At 54.2% G+C, this 17,506-nt stretch overlaps 1 protein-coding gene across 1 annotated transcript; it reads left to right on the top strand.

Moving 5' to 3' along the window:
• Positions 1 to 510: 510 nt before the first annotated feature.
• On the top strand, positions 511 to 5,985 carry LOC309793364 (E3 ubiquitin-protein ligase TRIM65-like; the record flags this gene model as incomplete). Its single annotated transcript, XM_082603841.1, is given in 7 exon segments — positions 511 to 901; positions 904 to 1,262; positions 3,316 to 3,411; positions 3,581 to 3,814; positions 4,080 to 4,242; positions 4,467 to 4,529; positions 5,426 to 5,985. Coding segments are annotated over 7 exon segments (1,866 nt in total).
• Between the last annotated feature and the right edge of the window lie 11,521 nt (positions 5,986 to 17,506).

Here is a 17,506-nt window from a genome sequence, read left to right as displayed (position 1 = left end):
AGTATCTGGTGGCACACCTTTTGCCCTGCGGACATCACAAGCAGAATGCTGGGGCTGGTCACGGTTGAATTGTGAGAGCAGGGAGCAAAATTGCAGGCAGTCTCGAGGAGGGGGGCCAACTTGATGGGGAGACCGCAAAACAGCAGCCACAGGGAAAGGTGAGAAGGTGGTCATCAAACCTCAAGAGATGTAAAGGGCTGGGGTGAGGGCACACTGGACTGGTGGGGATCCTCCCCGCACTGGTGAAGTGCGGGCAAGGCCCCTACGCCTGAATGCCCAAGGGTTCTTTTCTCTCCCTCCATAGGGCAGCCAAGCCTCTGGCTCTTCTTGACATACAGAGAGTTTCACGTAAGTACTTGTGTTTTGACCTTTCTTCTGAAGGGCCAAGGAAGTGGTTCCTTTCCCTTGTCACGATGTGACTTCTTCCTCCCATCCACCTTCTTGTCCAGGAATTAGAACAGGGACAAGGAGAACACAGGCCCCAATTTATGCCCCCATGTGGGTTGACCGATGGCACAGTCCCTGTACCCCGTGGGCAGACAGCTGCTTCCGAGAGAAGAACTGGTGTGTCTCTCAAAGGGCCCGTCAACTCCTGCCTTGGCTTCAACACAGCTTTGCTCTATCTTCCCAGGGCCAGTCCAGGACCAAGTCCCAGCCCTGCAGCCCCCTGCCCAGCCCTCAAGACGTCCCCAAGGCCAGTTCCTGATGAATGACAACAACAATCTCCCCACATTGGAGGACCAAGTTCTCTGCCCCATTTACCTGGAGGTGTTCTGCAACCCGGTCACTGCTGCCTGCGGGCACAACTTCTGCAGGACCTGCCTCCAGGGTTTCTGGGACCACCAGGCAGCTGTGGGAGAGATGCTGTGTTGCCCCCAGTGCCGAGAGAGCTTCCCCTCCAGACCTGTTTCACCCAGGCCAAGGGCCAGGCCTTGGGGTCCTCACAGAACCTGGCCGGGCCCAGAGACATGCCCTGCGACTTCTGTGCCCTAGAGAAGCTCAAGTCAGTCAAGTCGTGCCCGCAGTGCATGGCCTCCCTGTGCGAGAAGCACCTGCGCAGCCACTTCGAGGACCAGGTGTTCCAGGGCCACCAGCTGCTGGAGCCCGTGTGGGACCTCAAGAGCCAGCTGTGCCGGAAGCACCGCAAGCTACAGAGGCTGTACTGCCGCACGGAAAGCTGCTGCGTGTGCGGGGCCTGCCTGCTGAAGGAACACAAGAACCACGACACCATGCCCCTGGAGGAGGAGCGTGCCAGCAAGGAGGTGAGGCCGGAGCTGGGGGGCTGGGGGGAGGGGGAGGGGAGGAGCCAGGGCACTCGGGAGTCCTCTGTGGAAAGTGAAAGTCTCTCAGAAGCTCTGGGCACCCCTTTCCTCGGAGGAAAGTTATGCAGCCATTACAGCGATGGTCACGATGGGGCTTCCCCGGCGGTCCAGTGGTTGACACTCCACACTTCCACCGCAGGGGGCACAGGTTCCACCCCTGGTCTGTGAACGAGGCTCCCACATGCGGCGCTGCGTGGCCAAAAAAAAAAAAAAAGATGGTCACAAGGGTCCTGCCAGGACATGAAAAGTGCTGGCAAGTTGAATGAATAAGGATCCAAAATTATTTGTGATGAATCCTATTTAAATTTTTTTGCACAGAAAAAGGAAAGGCTGAAAGAGAACATATCAAAATACAAACATGTCATGTTCAGTTGGGCGAATCCCTTCCTTTTTTCTTATTTATTGATTGATTGATTGATTGATTTTTGGGCTGCACTGCACCTTCGTTGCTGTGCACGGGCTTTCTCTAGTTGTGTCGAGCGGGAGCTACTCTTCATAGCGGTGCACGGTCTTCTCATTGTGGTGGCTTCTCTTGTTGTGGAGCACAGGCTCTAGGGCACACAGGCTTCAGTAGTTGTGGCTCGTGGGCTCTAGAGCGTAGGCTCAGTAGTTGTGGCGCACGGGCTTAGCTGCTCCGCGGCAGGTGGGAATCTTCCCAGACCAGGGCTCGAACCCATGTCCCCTGCGTTGGCAGGTGGATTCTTAACAACTGTGCCACCAGGGAAACCCCCTTTTTTCTATCTTCAAATTTTGTTTACTGTATTTGTATTGCTTTTATAATGGAATACTTATATTTTAGACATTCTATCATGTATATTCTAGAACTGTGCTATTCCAACGTAGCCACCTGTTGATGGTCCCTGGCAAGAATGGAGCTTGTGCCCGAATGTAAGCCAACTCATCACACTCTTCAGTTCAGCTGATGCTTTTTTCATAGCAAGACTTTCTCAACAAAGGAAGCAGCGCGTTGATTTACAGTCTGGCAGGAGCTTCTTCTGTTGTTGTGGGTCAGCAACAGTTCATAGACAGGCCCTTGGAATAGCACTGTCCTGTAGTAGATTGTGAAACATGACAATGCCCACCTCTGGAATAGGTGAGACTAAAGGCTTATGTGGAACTTGGAAACATAATGCTGCTTGGGCCTGGCAGCGCTGCCCAGGGAGCCAAGTGCTCCATATCTGATGGGCCCCTCCTCGCCCCACTGCCTCTCAGGCTTCTCGAGTCACTGAACCCTCCACAGCAGCTTCTTGTGATCTGAAACCCCATGGTCATCACTGTCAGGAACAAAGAACCTGATACCTAAGAACGAGGAGAGAGTCTCTCAGGGAGTGAGAGAACAGGAGCAGAGGGGTGGCCCTCAGGGAATTCCCTGGTGGTCCAGTGGTTAAGACTCCACAATTCCATTGCAGGGGGCACGGGTTCGATCCTTGGTCGGGGAACTAAGATTTCACATGCCATGCCACGTGGCCAAAAAAAAAAAAAAAAAGAGGGGGTGGCCCTAGGCCATCTACCCTTCAGCTCTGCCCATCCTCATTCTCATTCAAACCTCTTAAGAATGTAAGAGGTGAGGACTTCCCTGGTGGCACAGTGGTTAAGGATCCACCTGCCAATGCAGGGGACATGGGATCGATCCCTCGTCTGGGAAGATCCCACATGCCGCGGAGCAGCTAAGCCCTCGAGCCACAACTACTGAAGCCTGCGTGCCTAGAGCCCATGCTCCGCAACAAGGGAAGCCACCGCAGTGAGACGCCCATGCACCGCCATGAAGAGCAGCTCCTGCTCGACGCAACTAGAGAAGCCTGCGCGCAGCAACGAAGACCCAGCGCGGCCAAAAATAAATAAATTAAAAAAATTGATTCTTTAAAAAAAAAAAAGAATGTAAGAGGTGCGTCTCTTCTGGGCTTGACGTGGGACTGCTTACAGAAGGGCTTCTGCTGGGGCACCTCTCTGAATCAGTGGCTCTCTCCTCTTCCACCCCACCCTCTCACCCAAGGTCAAGGTTCAGAAGGTCCAGGCCAACGTGGAGAACCAGATGCCGGTCATCACCTCTGACAGCCAACAGCACCGGGGCCAGGTGGCTTTTCTCTCGGTAAGGTTGGTCCACCCCCAGCCCCGGCCCAGACTGAGGGGACCTCTCAGGGCTTGGAGGGAATGGGGTGAGGCCAGGAGGACAGAGATGGGATGCCTGGGCAGAAGACAACGGTGGTACCGGCTTGGGGCTCAGAGGTGCCTCTCTATACGCCTTCCACCCCCCCCAGAAATTGATCCAGACAGCTCGGGATGAGGTGAACACCTGCTTTATGGAGATCATCCATGAGATCAAACAGATGCAGATGAAGGTCTTGGATTTCATGGAGAAAGAGGAGGCGGCCGCCCTGGGGAAGCTGGGCGGCTCCATCCAGCAGAGCCACGACCGCCTCCTGAAGCTGGAGGGGGACAGCATCTGGCTTCACACCCTGCTCACCAACCAGAGCAACCAGCAATTTCTGCAGGCAAGGCCCCACCCTACCCCCACCTCTGCCCCAAGCCCATCACAACCTCCACTAGGCCACAGTGGCTGTGCCTTTGACATCCCTAACCTAAGATGTCCAGAAAACCAGGAGGAGGGGAGAAAGATGTCCAGGTTTGAACATGGGCAGCTTTTCCACCTGCCCCATGGTTCTGGGGACCGCTAAGCCCCTGGCATAAGCAGGAGTTCCTGGAATCTGCTTGGGGCCTGGCTAACAAGTGGTATTGCCAGCCCTGCCCTGCATGCAGGAGTTCCCCAGGCTGAAGCACTTCCCGGCCTGCATGGAACCCCTGATGGGCACCAAGTGTGAGGAGAAGCAGAGCTTCCTCCAGCTGCCAGAGACCTTGGCAGAGCTCCGGACCCGGCTGGTGAACGTGGGTCTCAGCTTCATCAACCAACTCTTCCTGGAGGGTTAGTTAGTACCTGGTTGCCTGGGACTCCTGGAGACTCACCTGCATTCTGGGTGCGGGCCGGCCCTACAGGGCAGCGGTTGGGATTCCAGGCACCTGTAGAGAACCCTGCCTGTCTGTGTGCACCTTCCCCAGGTAACTCAACCTCCTAGAAGCCCATGCCTCTCTCTGGAAAGATGCTGGGCTGTGAACGTGTCCTCAGCAAAGCCCCTCAATCTTTCCCAGGCATCAAGATGAACTCCTGTGAGGTGCTGCCCCCAGTTGTGGACAGGGAAACACTTCTCAAGTGTGAGTCCTCAGTACTGGGGTCCAGCCCCAGGGGTGGGAAGGAAAGGAACAGGGCCCTTGGGTGCCTTGACTTACCGAGCCCCACCTCCATTCAGGCCAGGGCTCCAGAGAGGTGCCAGCTCTCTCCTGCCCTGACCTCGCACTCTGGACTGGAGACCTCAGAAGGACTCGGCCCGTGACTCCAAGGCCCTGATAGGAAGGGGAGAAGGCTGTCCTGTCCCACCCCCATGGGTGGGCAAGGCCTCACCTACTACCCAGAGGCCAGCTCTGCACCGCCCCCACCCCCCGTGGCCCTGATATGGCACAACCTCTGCCCTCAGCTGGGTGCCTGCCGACCTCCCCTGGACTTTAGCCAAGCCAGCTTGGATGACCCAGCCCATTTCTTCCTCAGCCAATTTCCCTTTTCATTTAATGTCCCTGCAGCCCCTCTCCCAGGTTGGGCTAGGGGCCACGTGATTCTCTAAGAAATAATCGGTGATTTCTCTGAGATCTCCAGGGTCAAGGTTGCATTGCCTTCGATGAACCTCCTTCAGGAGCTCTTGACTCTCCCGGAGTCCCACTCAATCTTGTGTCCTGAACAAACAAAAAAGATTATGTTAGGGTTTTGGCAGAGGCGGGCAGATAGGACTCTTGGTTCTCAGCTTCTCTAGGAAGGCAGACCTTTGGACAGCACCCAACTCATCATTCCTCCCGACTATGTCCGCACCCCCAGGGGGCCACAGTTGGAGACTTAAAGGGGGGGGTATAGAGGGGCCACTTCTGGGAGCTGGGGGCGGAAGCATTTGGTGACTTCTGTGCAAAAGCCATGCGGCTTCGGCCCGTCCCGCTCCGGGCCTCCAGCGCTCTGCGCCCGGGGCCAATGACCCTGGCCTCCTTTCCCATCCCCCTTGCCCCAGGTTATTGCAACCTGAACTTTGACCCCGCCACGGCCAGTGAGGAGCTGCTCCTGTTCAAGGAGACCCACTCGGTGCTAAACTTGGGCATCCTACTGGGGCCCTTCGCCGCGGGCGGCCCCTTCCCGGGCGGCTTCAAGCAGTGGCCTCAGGTGCTGTGCTCGCGCGGCCTGGCAGAGGGCCGCCACTACTGGGAGGCCGAGGTGTCCAACTCGTGGGTGTGCCTGGGCGTCACCTACCGCCGCATCCCCCTGCTCAGCGGCCGCCCGCGCCGCAACATCATCCACCTGCTGGGCCGCAACCCCTACTCGTGGTGCCTGGAGTGGGACTCGCTCAAGTTCTCCGTGTGTCACAACAGCACGCAGACGGTGCTGCACAGCGGCTACCACCGCACGCTCGGCGTGGCGCTCGACTGCGGCGCCGCCTGCCTCTCCTCCTACGGCGTGGCGGGCGGCGTGAGCCTCATCCACCGCTTCCTGGCCTCCTTCCTGGAGCCGCTCTACCCCGCGGTCACGGTCAGCAGCGGCGCCTCGGTCACGCTCAAGCAGCGCCCGGAGGCGTAGGCGGCGGCCAATAAAGCTGGACTCGAGCGCTGGCTGGCCCGCTGGGAGGGGCGCGCCGGGGAGGGTGGCCAGCCCTCGGGGACCCCTGGCCCGTGGTTGAGGGGTGGGCGGGGAACATGCCTCCCGACCCGCTGCCTGGACTTGACCTGCGGCGCCTGCCCAGTGGTCCCGGAAGGTCCTGGGAATCCCAGAAAACAGGCCGACCCCTCTGGCCTAACCGTCATGGGAGAAGGGCTCTGAACCAGAATGGAGAGCCCCCGGGACTGGGGACAGCCCTGTGGCCTCCGGGGCGGCGGGGAGTTTTCCTGGCCAGGATGCACGGTCTCCCCCGCCCTTGAGTTCCCAAACCCCATCAGAGGTTCTCCAGGTTGGTCCTGGCTACTCAGCACCAGGGCCTTGTTGCCCGAGAATGGGCGGGGCTCGGACCAGGTGGCTTCTCGCCGGCTCCTCCCCCGCAGCAGTCCAGACTGAGAGTTGGCACCTGACCCACCAGGGCAGAGGTGTTCTGTCTGTGTTACTGGCTTAATTGGAGGCTGGGAAGTTAAGCCAAGGAATCCATGACTATCCCAGACCCCATCCCACCCCACCCCCGAAAAAAAAGGCTGAGGGACTAGGTCCAGGCGGGGCTGGGGCCCCTGACCCTGCTGCCCAGCAGACTTTCTCACACAGCAGGTGTTTTACAGCATGGAGAGGATGTGGAACTGAGGCTGTCTGGGTGGGAAAGCCTTAACCACCCTGCACCCTCCCCAGTGTTCCTGAAAGCTCTTTTCCCCGCCCCCATCCCTAAGCAGAGGGCACTCAGCTGCCGTGGGTAGCACTGCCCGAAAGCAAAGGGGCTTCGTCCACATCCAGGCCTCTGACGTCTGACCTGCCCAGCAGGGTGTGTAGAAATCAGCAGGAGAGGCTGGGCCTGGGCTGGGCCCCTGCCCTGTGATCCTGGCAGGAGTGTGACTGGGGACCCGGCCCCTCTGGGGAAGTAGCCTGGGCATTTATTTCCAGCCTCAACCAGTCACTTGTTCCTGTGGCTTCTCATGTGAGGGCCTCGGTAAGGTTAATGATTGGCTCTGAAGAGGAAATGATACAAGTCACGGGGGAGAAAATCCCTGGGGCCACATCATCCAGAACCAGGATGTGCCTGAATTCCATCCCCGCCTGGCCTGTTCTCAGAGAAATTAGTGACCCTAGTTTCTCACTGGAGGGGGTGCCGTCATTGTGGAGCCTGGCAGGGCGGCTGCGCAGCAGGTGTTGGGTGCGCTCTGATGGCCTCGCAGGGTAGGGTGCCCTTTGGCTGCCTTGAGCCTGGGCTGCGGCTCATGTTGACCTTCCTCCCTGGAGGCTCCGCTCAGCACCAGTCCAATCACTTTCATCCTCACAGGCTGCTACTGGTGTGTATGTGTAGGAATGAAATCTAAACTTTTTCCCGTTCAACAGAAAGCTTGCACGCCAAAATGCTCAAATCTTGCCTCCCCACCCCCAAAACTTATTCCTCCTGGGCAAGAGGCTGCACGCTCTTCCTAATCTATGGGCTGAGGTCAAGAAATGCTGAGGGGACTTCCCTGGTGGCACAGTGGACAAGACTCCTTGCTCCCCATGCAGGGGGCCTGGGTTCGATCCGTGGTCAGGGAACTAGATCCCATGTGCAAGCTGCAACTAAGATTTCACATGCCACAACTAAGGAGCCGGCAAGCTGCAACTAAGGAGCCCACCTGCCACAACTTAAGACCTGGTGCAACCAAATAAATATTAAAAAAAAAAAAAAGAAATGCTAAGAAGGTAACTGTGTAGCTGCGTGGATCTGAGTCCTTCCCCATCAGGGAGCTGATGAGGGGGGCTACCCTCTCCAGTTCCTCCTGGTTCTGAGGGACACTTCACGTGGTGCATGATGCTGGAACGGTGATGCCCTCAGGCACACATTGGTGTGAAATCCATATCAGAAGCATGTCATTTGCTTTCTTAAACAGTTCCTGATTTGAAGTTCCTAGGCCCCTAGGGATCCACAATGGTAGTTCTGGGGGTCGTCAGATACTTGCCAATATTTCAAAAAGCCAAATGGCAAGTAGGCCTGCATGTCAGTGAGGCTGGCCAGCAAACCAGAATGTCAGGGTTCCTGGCTCAGCATTTGCCTCCAGGGGAAAGTATCAAAGCGGGAGCTTTGGGATGCAGGATCAGCCAGTGCTGATAATCCACATTGGTGAATCCTGGCCTTGCCCTTTCCCCCACTGTGGAGAGAGCAGGGAGGGGATTGTCCCTGGAATGCCACCCACACACTTCTCATGCCTTCCTGCTCCTGTCTTAGCACTCAACTAATATGTTTTTCAGGGACTTCCCTGGTGGCGCAATGGTTAAGAACCCGCCTGCCAATGCAGGGGACACGGGTTCGAGCCCTGGTCCAGGAAGATCCCACATGCCGCGGAGCAACTAAGTCCGTGCGCCACAACTACTGAGCCTGTGCTCTAGAGCCCGCGAGCCACAACTACTAAGCCCGCATGCTGCAACTACTAAGGCCCATGCGCCTTGAGCCCGAGCTCGGCAAAAAGAGAAGCCACCGCAATGAGAAGCCCGCACACTGCAACAAAGAGTAGCCCCGCTCGCCGCAAGTAGAGAAAGCCCGCGTGCAGCAATGAAGACCCAACGAAGCCCACCGCAAAAAAAATTTTTTTCTTTTAATGTGAATCCAGACAGGCTGTAAACTAATCTCTCCCCAAGGATTATTTCACTTAAAAAATTCCCATGTTATTCCTTACAAGAAGACTGTGTTCCTGTATTACTTGGATAATTTTTTTTTTTTTTTTTTTTTTTTTTTTTTTGTGGTACGCGGGCCTCTCACCGCTGCGGCCCCTCTCGCCGCGGAGCACAGGCTCCGGACGCGCAGGCCCAGTGGCCATGGCCCACGGGCCCAGCCGCTCCATGGCACGCGGGATCCCCCTGGACCGGGGCACGAACCCGCGCCCCCCGCATCGGCAGGCAGACTCCCAACCAATGCGCCACCAGGGAAGCCCTTGGATAATTTTTAAATTAACCTTTTTGCATATTCTATAAAAGTAATTTTGCTTTTTTTTAAAGAATAATCTGTATTTTTAAAAAATATTTATATTTGGCCATGTCGGGTCTTAGTTGTGGCCCGCAGAATCTTTCGTTGCTTCTCTCTAGTTGTGGCATGCAAGCTTAGTTGCCCCACCGCATGTGGGATCTTAGTTCCCCAACCACGCATCGAACCTCTGTCCCCAGCATTAGAAGGCAGATTCTTAACCACTGGACCACCAAGGGAATTCCGAAAGTAACTTTGCTTTTATTTAACAAACACATAGTGCCTACTACGTGCCAGGCCCTGTTCATGGCAAATATGAACTCATTTAATCCTAACAACCCTATAAATAGGTATTAATTCTCCCCACTGTATGCAGGAGGAAACTGAGGATGAGAGGCTAAGTGGCTTGTCCAAGGTCTTGAAGGTACCTAAATTGGAGAGCCAGGATTTGAACCCAGACAGTCTGCTTTTTCAATCACTATGCTATACCACCTCTTCTATGACAGTCATTATAGAAAATGTACACAATATAGAAACACAAAAGAAAATAAAATATCCCTATCATGATCCTACTGAGGCAGGAGATAGGTGGGCCCCAAGCTAGACATTTATAACTGGCCTCCTATTCACACTTCTTGAAGTGAGAAGAAGATGGGCTCCAGGCCAGACATTCATTACCAACCCCCTGTTTACATTTCCTGAGGCAAGAGACATACGGGCTCCAGGACTACATATTTATTTACCAGACTCCTGTCTATATTTCAAGATCTGCACTTCGATATAAGAAACAACAGGTATAGGGTAGATAACTGGACATTGGACGATTTTATGGCAGGGACAGAGAGGGGCTAAACCCTGTTAAAAGATCACGAGGTCATATATTTCCCATCTTTGGGGCAAGGGAAACATTGCACATGTGCAGAAAGGCTCCTTGGGGGTCAAAGAGGAGGGAGCACCACTCCATAATATGTGGTACTAAGGCCGTCCCATAGGCCCCTGGGCTGTAATCCATCTTGGCAAAAGAGTTGCGCACGCATGTTGGGGAGGGTCCTAGGGCAGGGCAGGTGTGGTGGCTGGGATTCCTGGTTTTCATCCAGGCTACCCAGGTTCAATTCCTGGGCAGGGAACTAAGATCTCACTTCATGCCACCATTCACTGCTGCCTCTCCGAGATCACCTTCCCCCAGAGATAACCGCTCCTGGAGAATCTCCTCGCAGTCTTTTTTTTTTTTTTTGGCCACGCTGCACGGCTTGTGGGATCTGAGTTCCCAGACCAGGGATCAAACCTGTGCACCCAGCAGTGCAAGTCCTAACCACTGGACCACCAGGAAATTCCACCTTGCAGTCGTCTTCTCTTATACAGATGTAGATGTTGAAGATGTAGATGGCTAAAAGATACTTACAACTCGTATCGTGCATTTTCCAAAGTTACTTTCAAAATACAAACATGGCTTGTTCACTCACTGGCTGCATAATATTACATCCTACACATCTGTCCTATATCTTTGTTTCGTCTTTAACACCTTCCCTGATTCCCTCTAGAGGTGGGTGGCAAGTGGCAACCCAGCCAAAGCCACAGATGTTGCTTCCTGGATGTCACCGCAAGTTTGACTCAGGAGGGGAAGGGTTAAAGTACGGAGCTGAAGGAGGCTGGCAGCATCAATTGTTTCCATCGTCTCACCATCCCATCCCACAGGTGAGGACAGAGCGGGAAGCAGGATCAGATGGCAGGAGCCTTGGGAAGGAGCCTTAACCCTTCCCTCCCCCAAGAGAGGGTGTGCTCAGGCTGGAGGTGGAAGGGGGAGGATGTTTGTGGGAGCCTCTGGCAGAGGCCCTGCCTGGCACGCAGTGGGTACCTGATGCTGTCGGGAGCATCTCACCCAAGAGGGCTTATGCTCAACTCCTCCCTCTTCCCACGAGGAAAGCACCTGGTGGTAACCTGGACCAGGTCCCACCCGCTCAGGAGAGGTGGACCGTCTCCAGCCTTCCGTGCTAGCCCAGGCCCACCCCACCCCACCCCCGCTCCTTGCCAAACTTCAGTCTTCACTAGTTTTCATGGGCTTCATCACCAGCCCCCACTCCATTCTACTCTCCAAAGCGCTTGCCTCCTGGCCTTTGCACCTGCCATCGCCCCTGCTGGGAGCCCTCTTCCACCCTCATCCCCTTCCTTACTCCTCCTCATTACTTATTACTTTCTCCTCCTTAGTCCTTAAGTCTCAGCTAAGACGTGCTGCGTCACAGCCACTCTTGAACCCTCCTCTCCCTAAGCCAGGTGGGCTTCCCCCTCTCCTGCCATCACCTTCTGCATGCATCCCTCCTCGCACCCACCTTGTTTCATGTGGGAATTCCCCATCAGACCAGCGCCAGGCCGGGTGTTTCATCTCTGTCTCCATTGCTTAACCCCTGGAGGGTCGGAGGCCACTCAGATCCTCTACTGGGTCAGGCCAGGCTGGGTGCAAGTGGCCCAGGCATGGCTGCTCACCTGCTTCTCCCTTTGCCATCCGTTTGCTCCCTCCTGAAGCCAGTTCCGTGCACCCACTGCATCCAGATAGATGCAAAGGACCTGCCTATTCCTCCCAGGTTTCCATCTCGATCTCCCCTCTAGCCTGAAGGTTCTTCTTTATATTTATTTATTTATTTATTTATTTATTTTTGGCTGCGTTGGGTCTGCATTGTTGCGCACGGGCTTTCTCTAGTTGCGGTGAGCGGGGGCCACTCTTTGTTGTGGTGCGTGGGCTTCTCATTGTGGTGGCTTCTCTTGTGCAAGCTTCAGCAATTGTGGCACGCCGGCTCAGTAGTTGTGGCTCACGGGCTTAGTTGCTGCGCGGCATGGCATGTGGGATCTTCCCAGACCAGGGCTTGAACCCATGTCCCGTGCATTGGCAGGTGGATTCTTAACCACTGCGCCACCAGGGAAGTCCTGCCTGAAGGTTCTTTGAGGCTGAGGACCCTCCAGCAGGTGTGTGAGAGGAGAGACACAGACCTCTCCAGCCTCTGTGTCCTGATCTATAGAAAGGAATGGATTGGGACTTCCCTGGTGGTCCAGTGGTTAAGGCTCTGCGCTTCTGATGCAAGGGGCATAGGTTTGATCCCTGGTCAGTGAACTGAGATCCCACATGCTGTGCAGTAAGGCCAAATGAATGAATGAATGAATAAATAAATAAATAAAATAACATTTTTTAAAAAAGCATGGATCGAGATATCACCCATATTTGCTGAAGATTATATGGTTCCCAGGGCTTCTCAAACTAGGTGGTTAGGGAACAGGGGCGTTTCAGGTAGAGCCAGGACTAGGGTGAAGCAAGTGAGACCCTCACCAAGGGCACAACATTTAAGAGCAGGTGCCAAAAAACTCAGAAATCAAAGTAAATGATATTTGAAGGCAATATATGACAAAATCAAAATTAATGCAAAAATCCATGATAGAATATCAAAATTGTAAATAAAGACCCATCTTTTGGGAATTCCCTGGTTGTCTAGTGGTTAGGACTCCGCTCTTCCACCGCCAGGGGCGTGGTTCAGTCCCTGGTCAGGGCACTAAGATCCCACAAGCCGCACAGTGTGGCCAAAAAGAAGAAGAAAAAAAAGACCCATCTTTTATGACCTGACCCATTGCTTGTACTACCTGTTCCGTACCCCTCGCACTAATCCCAGCCCTGATTCCAACAAAATTTTACTCATGAAACCAAGTGACCACTCCATTGGCCATACTTTATTGGTCTGATTTTCTAAAAATGTTACCTTTACATTATTATTAGGTTATCATTTATCTTGATTACTGAGTTTTGCTGGTGTCCCAGTAAATTTTGAGCTCCAGGCAGGTGCTTCACTCATCTCACCCCAGACAGGGTGACACATGTCTGGAATTTCATAGCTGGACCAGGGCGAGGTGTCAGGGATGCCAACTGTCCTGCAAGCTCAGAACAGTCATGCAGCAAACGCCTATTATGCCCCGTTGTTAGTAATGTGTATGTACACCGATGCTTCAAATGATAAGTAATGTTTGCTTAGCCGCTCAGCCTTGCCAATATCGCAATCGAAGTGTCAGAAGCCCAAGCGCACCCATTAAAAGGGTTTTGGTTCCCTGCCAAGTGTTTCTGAAAGCTGAATCTTCTTCATTTACAGCTACAGATGCTTCCTGCCTGGAGAGTATGAGCCTTGGTGCCTTTTGTGTTTTACATGCAATTGGAGGTGACACCAATGGTTAGGTTTCTGCCCAGTTTGTTCCAGTGCTCCACAGATGTGTCTTGTGTGGCTCCTGTGCGCTAGGCACAGGGCTCCTGGGAGGAGAGGGGCGGAGGGGGTGGTGGGAAGCAAGATAGACCCTGTCTCTGCCCCGGCACAGCTTGGTGGGTAGAGGGGACAGACCCTAAGTTCAGTCATGGTGGTAAGTGTATCTAGCCACAAACTGAGATTAAGGCTCCTCAGGGGAAGAGATGACCAAGGAGCCATCCCACACCAGGTGTCCCTAAAGAAAAGAAGTTGACCTGAGATGGGGAGGGTGTGCCAGGTGGAAGGGGGGTAGTGGCTGGTGGAGGGCGGAGACCGGTTTTATTGCCACATCGTTACTGAGCTTGCACCATGACAGTCCTCAGCAAACATGATGTGCTGGTTAAGCATCTGGACTCCAAAGCCAGACGTCCCGGGTTCAAATCCTGGCTCTGCCACTTACAGCTGTGTGACCCTGAACAAGTTACTTAACCTCCCTGTGCCTTAGATCCATCATCTGAAAAAAAGCAAAATAACAATAGTACCCACCTCTGTATTTTAGGAAGCAAAGAGAATCCCAGCATGACAGGAGCTTAGGGAGAGAGGCTGAGAATGGCCGAAAATGAATCTGAGGAGGTGGGTGGAGCCAGATGGCGCACGGTCTTGTAAACAGCCTCTTTGGACTTTAGGGTTTATCCAGGATCAGTGGGAAGAAACTGCGGGGTTTCAGCAGGAGATAGCTAAGCGGATCTGGACAGAGCGCTGGCCTGGAGGAGGGAGGGGAGCATCAGTTAGAGCAGGAAGAGTGGTCAGGAAGCTGATGCAGCCGCTCAGGGAGAGATAGAGACAGCCCACTCTGGGCTGGGCAGGATGGACGGAGATGCTGCAGGTATGAATGGCCAGGAGGCAGCATTTGATTAAGTGTGTGTGTTGGCAGGGGTGGGGGGTGAGGGGTTGGAGGGGGCGGGCCAAGGGGAGGGAAAGGGCCCCAGTGGCCCCAGTCTTCTATGTGGAAGGCAGCACTGTTCTCAAGGACAGGGGAATCCCAGAGACAGCAGGTTTACAGGCAGCATGTTGAGTTCACTTTGTAAAATGATGCAATATTTGATATGTACAGAATAATTGATGTCCAATATACATAAGCAATGGAGTGAAATAATAAACACCCAACTTGAAAAAAAAAAAACAATAGTACCCACCTCAAAGAGGATTTAGCGAGTCAATCTACATACCTGGCTATTTTTACTCATTCAGCAGATATTCAGTGAGCTGAGGTGAGGGGTGGTAGAAAAAGAGGGAAGAATATTCCTCCCATAGGTCAGACAGTGGGGACAAAAGGGATGAGCTGAGACAGACTCAGTCCCTGCCCTCACGGAGCCTATGATCTAGTGTTGGCAAGAAAGAGATTAATCACAGAATTGTTTAAATCCAGAGTCGGTACACTATGGCCCATCGCCTGTTTCTGTACAGCTTGTAAGCTAATAAAGGTTGTTACATTTTTTTAAATGGGGAAAAAATCAAAAGAAGAATTAGATTTGGTGACACCTGAAAATTAAATTACATTCAGGGAATTCCCTGGCGGTCCAGTGGTTAAGACTCAGCGCTTTCACTTCTGGGGCCCGGGTTTGATCCCTGGTTGGGGAACTAAGATCCTGCAAGCCAGGCAGCACGGCCAAATTTAAAAAAAAAAAAAAAAAAAAAAAAAGATAGATAGATAGGTGACATTCAAATTTCAGTGTCCATAAATAAAGCTTTATTGGAACACAGCCATGCTCATTTGTTTTCATATTGTCTGTGGCTGCTTCTGCCCACGATGGCAAAGTTGAGTAGTTTCGACAGAGGCTCTCTGGCTTGCAAAGCCTAAAATATTTACCTGTTGGCCTTGAAAAAGTGTGTAACTCCTGATTTAAATCAATATAAACACACCGTGGTGGACAGGGCCAAGCGGAGCAGTAGACCTGTTAGGGGAAGGAATAACCAGTAGCACCAGCCCCAGCAGGGAAACCAAGGAGGGCATCCCGAAGGAAGTGACGCTTGAGCTTCTATCTGAGCCTCTATCTGAGGACCCAGGCACAGAGGGTCAGGATGGGGCTCCAAGCAGGGGGGAGCAGCAGAGGCAAAGACCCCTCAGCTGGGGGAACATGACAAGCAGAGAAAGCTCAGGTGTCTGGAGGACATCAAGTGAGGGAGAGCTACTTGGGGCTGGAAGGGTGGGCAAGGGCCAGGCTTTGAGGGCCCTGTGGCCACACCAGGGGCAGCGGGGGCCAGCGTTGATGGCAAGTTCTGGCTGATGTCGGGCTTTAGGGTTGTTGAGGCACACACATGAAGGTGCCAGCTTGGATATATGGGCTGGACATAGAACATGTGGAGTGATCAGTATAAAGGTGGTGGTTGGAGCTACAGATGGGGAGTGAGAAGAGGAGACGGTGAAGGTCAGAGCCTGTGGGACTCGGCCATTTAAAGGTCAAGAGCAAACAGCACGAGTGGCCAGAAACATGGGAGGAAACCCAGGAGAGAATGATGTTCTGCAAGCCAAGGAAAGAGCAAATTTCCAGGAGGGAGGGATCACTGTGGTCCGATGCTTCAGGCAGATCAAGACTAAACATGCTTATTGGATGTGTAACATGGGAATGACCAGAGGGGCAGAAGTTTTCCTTAGAGGGCGGAGGGGGAGGGGAGGTGTGGACCCAGTGAGAGGAGATGCTGCTCCCACCAAGTCACGTGGAGGGGTGGGGGCGGGAACCCAAGGGGGATATGAGGGGAGGGAGGGTAGATTTTTGTTCTTGTTTCATTTTAGGAGAGACTCGAGCTTGTTTAAATGCCATGTGAACTCTTAGTTGCGGCATGCATGTGGGATCTAATTCCCCGACCAGGGATCGAACCCGGGCCCCCTGCATTGCGAGCATGGAGTCTTAACCACTGTGCCACCAGGGAAGTCCCCCCCCAGTTTGTTTTTACATGGACAGTTTTGAGGGTATCAGGGCAGCCCAGGTGGGGAGAACCATGTGTGGCCTGGGCACCAGGGCCAGGCTGAGTGGGAGTGAGTGGAAGTGTGCTGGAGGTGAAGTGAGGACTCGGGAGGGGATGGCGTAAGAGCAGAAATTCACACGGGGGGGCCTCCCTGGTGGCGCAGTGGTTGAGAGTCCGCCTGCCGATGCAGGGGATACGGGTTCGTGCCCCGGTCTGGGAGGATCCCATATGCCGCGGAGCAGCTGGGCCCGTGAGCCATGGCCGCTGGGCCTGCGCATCCGGAGCCTGTGCTCCGCAACGGGAGAGGCCACAACAGTGAGAGGCCCGCATACCGCAAAAAGAAAAAAAAAAAAAGAAATTCACACGGGGAAGGGATGGGTGAGGAGACGAACCCCAAGGGTGAGCTGCCAGGCACGTGGGCTGGGAGTATTGGGAAACGAGTGTGCAGAGCGGAGGCCTGCCAGGGTGTTGGCAGAGTGATCTGTGAACTCAGAGCCGGAAGGCCTTCCAATGCAGCCCTGAAAAGTGGTGGTGGTGGGGGGCTTTTGCAAGATGGATCTGGTATTTCAGGCAGGGAGGCTGAGGAGAGAGATCTATCAAGGCTGAGTGTGGTCCTGGAGTGGCCCCAGCATCAGGAAGAGAGAAGACAGCTGAGCAAAATCGCAAAGGGAAGAGTCTGTAGAATTGCGATCAGCTGGATATGAAGATGAAGGCCGAGGGGTGGGAGGGAGGCCCTGGATGGGATCGAGTCAGAGAACAGAGGAGGGGCCTGGTCTAAGGGGAAGATGGTGTGAGCAGTATGGGGACAGGCTCAGTTCCGGTGACAGTGAGAAAATCTCAAGGAGAAGAGCTTGGAGCTCCAGAGAGGAGGGTGGCACGGAGGAGACAGTCTGGGTAAGACAGGCAAAAGGAGAAAGAGGGAGAAGGAAGAGGGGACTCAGAGTGAGGGGTGGCCCAAAGCACTGGGGGTCTCGGAGCAAGGGCTGTGCCCAGGTGATGGTTCTAGCAGTGCCTGCCTGCCTGATGACCACTGCCCCTTCCCACACACCCGAAATCAGGGCAAGGCTCAGCACAGGGATGATCCCAAATCAGGGGGCAGGAGGTCACCCTGTGGTTTCTCTTGTCCTGCTCCCCACGCTGGCCCCAGCATTGGGCGATCTGCTGCCCCTCGATGGGAGCCATCAGGGCATCTCTGCTCCCCCAGGAGGTGGGGGCTGGAGTGGAGGAGGCCGGGGTACGATGTACCCTAACATTAGGCCCGCAGCCATGGCCAGCCCTGGGAGAGACTGTGCACCTCAGATCTGAGTTCAGGGGG

Source organism: Mesoplodon mirus (genome assembly GCF_964341445.2).
Source record: "Mesoplodon mirus genome assembly, chromosome: 18".
Classification (NCBI taxonomy): Eukaryota; Metazoa; Chordata; class Mammalia; order Artiodactyla; family Ziphiidae; genus Mesoplodon; species Mesoplodon mirus.
Note: the sequence above shows the minus strand (reverse complement) of the source record. Positions and strands in the feature narration are given on the sequence as shown.